At 59.3% G+C, this 6720-nt stretch overlaps 1 protein-coding gene across 1 annotated transcript in view; it reads left to right on the top strand.

The window, feature by feature from the left end:
- The first annotated feature begins 422 nt into the window (after window positions 1–422).
- The window catches only part of FAM131C (family with sequence similarity 131 member C), a 22763-nt gene continuing 16465 nt past the window's right edge, over window positions 423–6720 (top strand). The window contains exons 1-2 of the mRNA XM_021717679.1: window positions 423–534; window positions 5223–5279. Of these exons, the coding sequence (XP_021573354.1) occupies window positions 423–534; window positions 5223–5279 (169 nt within the window). The remainder of the gene's footprint in view (window positions 535–5222; window positions 5280–6720) is intronic.

Raw genomic sequence — 6720 nt, 5'->3', positions numbered from 1 at the left:
CCAAGTAGCCGGAATTACAGGCATGCGCTACCACGCCCGGCTGATTTTTTGATTTATTGTAGAGATGAGGTCTCACTGCCCAGGCGGGTCTCTGTTTTTACTCTCATTTTGCAGGTGAGGAACTCGGGGCCAGAGAGGTGCAGTCACCGACCACAGGTAGCAGAGCCGTATTCAAACCCAGGCAACCCGGACGAAGCCCACACGCTTGCTTACCTTCCCCCGGCACCCCTGGACTCTCGGGCCCACCCCTCCCAGCTGGGCTTTAGGGCGTCTCCGGGCAACCTCCCGTGGGCTCCCAAGGCTGGGGGTCGCCAGCCCTGCCCAGCCTCCACTATAGCTCCCATCTTTCTCTGCATTAGGCCCGTTTGCTCCATGTCCCGGCCCCCCCCCACGCCCCCCACCATCGTGGGTCCCATTCGTCCATGGCCACGTCCCACGCTCAGCACAGCGGACTCGACGCCCATAGGGCCTCCCGCGTGTTCTCGGATTCCAGCCCGCGATCGGCCCTCGCTGCCCCCACAGTGCCCTCTGCTGGTCGGATCGAACACGGCAGGGGCCCGCGGCCATCCGCCCCTGCTTGATCCCCATCACCTAATAACCCCCTGGATTTATAGAGCTCCTTTCTTCCACCGAGCTCAAAGCACTTTCCCACCTGTGATCTCCCTGGCCTGGGACCAGCCCCGGGAGTGTGGGAGGGCCCAGTATTCGTCTCCCCATTTTACAGAGAAAAACCAAGGCCTGGAAGAGGGATGGGGGAGCCCCAGTGTGCCACTGGTGGGTGCAGAAAAGAACTCACGGATCCGTTTACCCAGCTCTCTCGGCTACAGATGAACCCAGAGACCAGAGGGGAACAGACTTGCCCTCATGAGTCCTGGGCTAGAACTCAGGTGTCCTGAGTATCATCCGGGGCTTTCCCATGGCATCGTGATCTCCGCCTGCAGACAGAGAGCAAGGCCTCAGCCAAGCATCAGACTCAGCGAGCCTGTTTGTACTCTCACTCCTGCCCACCTCCTGGGAGATGGCGGCCAGGGAAGCACTCATGGGAGCTGTGAGGCCCGCGGGGGTCCGGGGGAGGCTGGGGGAGGTGGTGATGGGAGGACGCGAGCACTGCCCAAAACCGCAGATCCCAGCAGGACCCTCACCCCTGCCTGGCCCAGACACCAACCTTGGAGGAGACTCCAGCCCAACGCTTGACCTCCAGAGGGGCATCCTGCCCTGGCTGACATGGTCAAGGGAGCAAAGGCGTGGTCAGTTCCCCACATCTCAGTTCCTGCCCCTGCTGGGCCCCGTCGGCACCCCTCATGGTTTGTAAACATATTTATTCCAGTGACTTAACACCTGTCTCTTCTGCCAGATCTAAGCATCAACGAGCTTTTTTGTTAAGGGCCAGAGAATAAATATTTTCAGCTTTGAAGGCCGTCCCATCTGTTACCACCACACTCCTTTGCTGGGGAGGGCGGAGCAGCCAGAGGCAACAGGTAAACAAATGATCATGATCTGCTTCAATAAAACTTTATTTACAAAAACAGGCTGTGGGCTACATTCGGCCCATGGGCCACAGCTTGCGGACACAGCTGGGTGGGCCTGCTTGCTCTCAGCCGAGACCCATCGCAGGTGCCCTTCAATAAGTATTTGATGAATGAAGCTGTGAAGGAGAGTGAAACAGGCCTCTGTGAGTAGGGCTGGAAGGACATGTGTGGTGTGGACTGAGTGAGGGCGAGTGACAGCTTGTGCAAACATCCAGAGGCAGGAATGAAGGGGGTGCATGGGCCCCAGGAGTTACCAGTCACAGAATGACCCCCAAGATCAAGAGAAAGGGGGTGCTGGAGCCGGAGGGCTGCCCCGGCTTGGCCATGGCATGAACCTACCTCCTAGGGTTACTGGGAGAGTCAAACAGGACAGGCAGGCGAGGGTCTGTGCATAGCAGCCATGATGGTTATCGGTTCTGTTATTAACCCAGACACCGGAAACACCCTCGAGATCCCACCACGGTCCCACTGGGCCAGCAGGGCTCCCCTCCACTGGGGCTGGGTCCCTCTCATGACCATTAGAATGTCTGTCTCTGGGGAGCTGGGGACACCTCAGCAGATGGAACTTCACCAGGGCAGGGATTGGTCTCCTCCCTGTGTCCCCCGTGCTCAGGACAGGGGTTGGTAGAGTGACTGTGTCTCCTCCGTCAGGCTCAGAGTTCCTGAGGGCTCTGTCTCTCCCGTCAGACCTGGGGCTGGCTCTCTGTCTCTCCCTAACCCACCTGGACCGGCTGGTTGCCTGGGGAGGGCTCTGACCCGAAGGAGCCTCGGCTTGGAGAGGACACATCCCAAGGGCAGCCTGGGACGTCCTCAGGCTCCCAGAAGGGCCCCAAGCCCCACCCCTGGGACCTCCAGGTAGAGCCAGAACACCAGAAGTAGCACCTAGTACCTGACACCTCCAGATCAGAGTGAGGATTCCTGCTGGCTGTGGGGTTCTGGTCCCAGCCATGAGCCAAGTTGACCTTGGTTCCTCTCCTGGGCCTTCATCTCCACATCTGTACAATGGGGATCTGGACCAGGTGATGTCCGACTTCAAGAGAGTGGCTAGTCTAGCCAGAGACTTTGTGCAGATTTTTAAAAGGTCGCCCCTCTGAGGGGTGCGGCCTTGCAATGCACAGCTTACAGAAGATGACATCTTTGTGTCCTTGGGCAGACACACTCCATGGCAGAGCTCAGGGCTTTGTGGCCAGAGCATGGCCAAGGTTTTCATGCCCTCCCTCGGCTGGGCAGCTTTGTGCAGGCGGCAGGACACACCACCGGGAGCCACGGCTGGGTCTGAGTTGCCAGCGTGGTGCTTTCTGGGTCAATTGGCCAAGGCGGGGAAGGAAAACGGAAAGCAGCGGAGAATCATGCCACCTCAGCCTGCCCCCTGGCGGCCACCTGCGGCATCATACAGTTCGGGAAAAGCAGGGTCCACCTTGATTCCAGCTGGGGGCTTCCCTGCTCCTGCAGAGATTCTGGGACTCGGGAGTGGGGTACCAGCCCTCTGAACCCCGCGGAAGGGGTCCTGTCACAAAGCAGCCACCACGGACCAGGCCTGGGCCAGGTATCTTACAGACAAACCCTGCATATCTCTAGTCACCAGGCTGGAGCTCCCCAGGGCAGGAGCCGATCTCACCCAAGTATCCTATGCCCAGGACGGTCACTGTATCTCCTTCATCAGACTTGAAGCTCCCTGAGGGTTTTGCCTCCCCCATCAGACTGCGGGCTTGCCCTTCTTTCTCTCTCCCTGCCCTACTTAGCCCAGCTGGTTGCCTGGGAGTGAGACAGGGAGACAGCCTGCCACTCAACTCCAGCTGGAAGACCCCAGTCCTGAGCCCCGCAGGGGCCAAGAGTGACCACATTGTGAGATTAGCCTGTGGCCTTCTACCTTGGGTCCCCTGGAAAGGCCCCATATCCGGCCCCTGGAGCCCTCAGGCAGGGCTGCGCCTCCACCCCACCTGAGAATCAATGGAAAGGAGTCTGGTTTACTGCTGAGGAAACCCCCTCTGGGGCTTCCTGTTGTTCTTTGGACAGAGGTCAGCTCCCGTTGTGAGGCCCTGTAGGAACTGGTCCTGCCAATGCTCTCCCTCTTGCGGCCCTGTCCTCCTCCTGGGACCTGGTCCCTTCCTCCCACCTCCGGGCTGAGGTCCTTCCCTCTCTCTGCCTAGCCTTGTCCTGCTCATCTGGCAGCTGTGGGCGTCTTGGTCGTTCCTCTGGATGTGTCCTCCATGCCTGAAACCATCCCAAGTCTTCTCCACCCTCAAGGGCTCTTTCCTCTCGCTTTGGAGCCGCGATGCTAAATGCATCTGGGTCATTACTGGATTAACACCTGCCTCCCCCACGTGAGCGGCAGGAACGCGTCTGTCTCATTCATGCAGTGATCTCAGCACAGACAGCGCTCAGCTCCGAGGACGCGCTCAGCGAACATTTGCTGTATGAATGAAAGGCTGACGGTCCTGGCTAGAGCCACTTCTAGCCGTGGGGCTTGGCCAAGCCCCACTTTCTTGCATTCATTCAACAAATACTTACTGCACATCTACTACATACTGTTCCGGGCACAGAATTCAAACCCGGCTCTGGCTGGCTTCTGCTTCCGGTCTCTTTCTGCTTAGCCAGCTCTGCCTTTCCTGAGATGTTTGAGGCTGAGGCAAGGGCACGCCCTGTCCAGCCTCCCCCTCCCCCACTGGTACCCCAGACCCCATGCATGCCGTCCCCCGTGGGCCCCCGGACACTCCTGCCTCCAAATCTTTGTGCACACTGTGCCCTTTGCCACTTCTGCCGGCCCACAGTGCACGCAACCTTCAAAATCCACTTCCAGGGTCACGGCCGCCCGGAAGCCAACCCCACAGCCCTTGGTCGACGCTGCTCTCTCTTACACATTCGGCTGGCATGAGGATGCAGCAGCACTGTCCACTCTGACCCCGAGCTATTTATGCACGTGGCTCCTGCAGTGTCCCCGCCCCGCCCCCCGGACTGCCCAGGCAGGAACGGGTCTGATTCATCACCGTCATGGCTCCCTTGATTAATCCTGCTCTGAGCAAACCCTTCAGTTTCCCTCTCCATGCTCCGGTGCCCACGGTCCGGGCCAGGCACTCAGGCTGGTGACAAAAGGAGCAAGGCCGCAGGAGTGAGGGGGAGAGGAGAAGGGGGTGTGCAGCTTGAAGGGCACAGCCTGGACGCTCCCTCCCCGGCCCCTCCCCTGCCGTGGGCTCCTCTCCCCTCTCCCTGTCCAGCGGGCACGGCAAGGAGGGCACTGGAGGGCAGATGTGCTGTGGGGTGAGCTGGGAAGGACAGCCTGGCCCGGGGGAGGACGGCCACACATCTTGGAGCTGTCTGGACATCGTCCGCTTCAGCAGAATCCCAAGGACTGGGAAGGTGAATGTGTGCGTGCAAGGGAAGCCGCTGCCCCGCACGGCCCAGGCTCAGGCTGGTGCCAGGGTTGCGCTGCCAGGCAGGAGGCCTGGGTTCTAGTCCTCACTCTGCTATCGATTTGCTGTGTGACCTTGGGCAGGACCGGATCAATGTGAAACTGACCAGAGGCTGGGAGAGTCAAAGCCAGCCCGGCCCGACCCAGCCAGATCTCTGAGGCGGTCAGCAAGGGACCCTGAGCATCACCGCCCAGGATCATCCTCCTGTTCCTGGCTTAGGCTGAAGGGGGCAGAGTGGGAGTCCTCTCTACAGGGGTCCCCTCTCTGTCCCCTGTGCCCCCAGAGCTGTCAGACTGCCAGCTGGAAGTATCAGCAGCCGTGACGCATGTCCTGCGTCATGGTGAGTCACAATCCTCCTTCCACGCCAGATCCTGTCACTCCACGACAGGAAGAAGAGAAAAGACGCTTCTGCCTCCTCAAACCCAGGCCACACAGGACTGGACCCCAAGCCTCGCCACAGGGTGCCCTGTCGCTCCTTCTCCATACGGGGACAGGCACACTCCCGGCGCTGAGTGGGGCCCCGGGACATCTGTGGTCTCAGGTTGTTCCAGCAGGGCACCACTCCAAGAGGCCAGACTTGGAGGGTTGGAGTGGGAGGTGGGTCTGAGCGCTTGTGACCGAAGACAGCACTGGCTTGAGGATGGCACATGTGTCTTGTTCCCATTGGCACACAGTAGGCACTTCATGCCTACCCACTGAACAGAGACTCTTAGACTGCCCTATAGGGTAGGGAAGTTGTGGTGAGATAACAATTCTTGTGTTTCATATCACTGTTGTTTTTAGCCCCAAGTTAAGCACCTACTATGTGCCAGTCATTTTATATGTATTATTTCATTAGCCCTCATAGCAATCCCGTGAGGTGAGTTTTCTTGTTTGTTTTTTTATCCCCAGTCAACAGATTAAAAACAAAAACAAAAACCGAGGCTCAGGGAGGTGAAGAAACTTGTCCAAGGTCACACAGCCTGGAGATGAGTCCTCATTCAACCCAGGTCCGTTGATGCCAGGGTGAGGCACAGGAGCCCTCTCCACCGCGACTGTTCTCCTGGGAGGGCACCCAGCTTAGAGGAGAAAAACAAGGTCAGCACCCACCCTCCATCCAGCTGCCCTGGTAGCCCCTGAAGCCTAGATCCTGCGGGAAGCTCCCCCTCAGACCTCTACCTCAAATTATATTCACCCTCCAAAACCCTGCAAGGCTGTCCCCGGTGAACCTGGCTGCCTCACCTGGAAAGCCAACACAGTGACGCCCACCTTGCCCGGCCACAGGTAGGGGTAAGGACGGAGCGAGAGGCAGGGTGTGAGAGTGACCACAAGGGACACTGAGTGCAAGGGACATTAGGTGCAGGGGACGCTGAGTTCAGGGATGCCGGGTTCAGGGCACACCCAGTGTTGTGTGCACGACCAGGTGTGCCGAGGGACCTCCAGTCACCCTCCCCAGGAGTGTGTGTCTGTGAATGCGGGTGTGCACACGTGTGTATGTCAGTGTGTGCGTGTGTAAGCGTGTGCAGGTGTGTGAGTGAGACTGCGTATGTCTGAGGGATGACAGAGGCCATCCAGGGTTGAGAAAACGATCCGTGCCTCAGTTTCACTCCGCCCTAGACAAGCCCCTCCCTTCGGCCACTATTCGAGACCCCTTGCCCAACCAAGGGCTCTGTACCCGGCCGGGCCAGCGTCCCCCAGAGGAGACCCCGAGGTCGGGAGTCGCCAGGCTCACGCTAAGAGCTCTGGGCAAGGCCTCTGACTTCAGGAGCCGCAGCTCCTCGCGCTGCGAAACGGGCGTGGGA

The sequence above is a fragment of the Carlito syrichta genome, unplaced genomic scaffold (assembly GCF_000164805.1).
Source record: "Carlito syrichta isolate Samal-C Ts95f unplaced genomic scaffold, Tarsius_syrichta-2.0.1 Scaffold109679, whole genome shotgun sequence".
NCBI lineage: Eukaryota > Metazoa > Chordata > Mammalia > Primates > Tarsiidae > Carlito > Carlito syrichta.
This window is presented reverse-complemented; position numbering and strand designations above follow the sequence as displayed.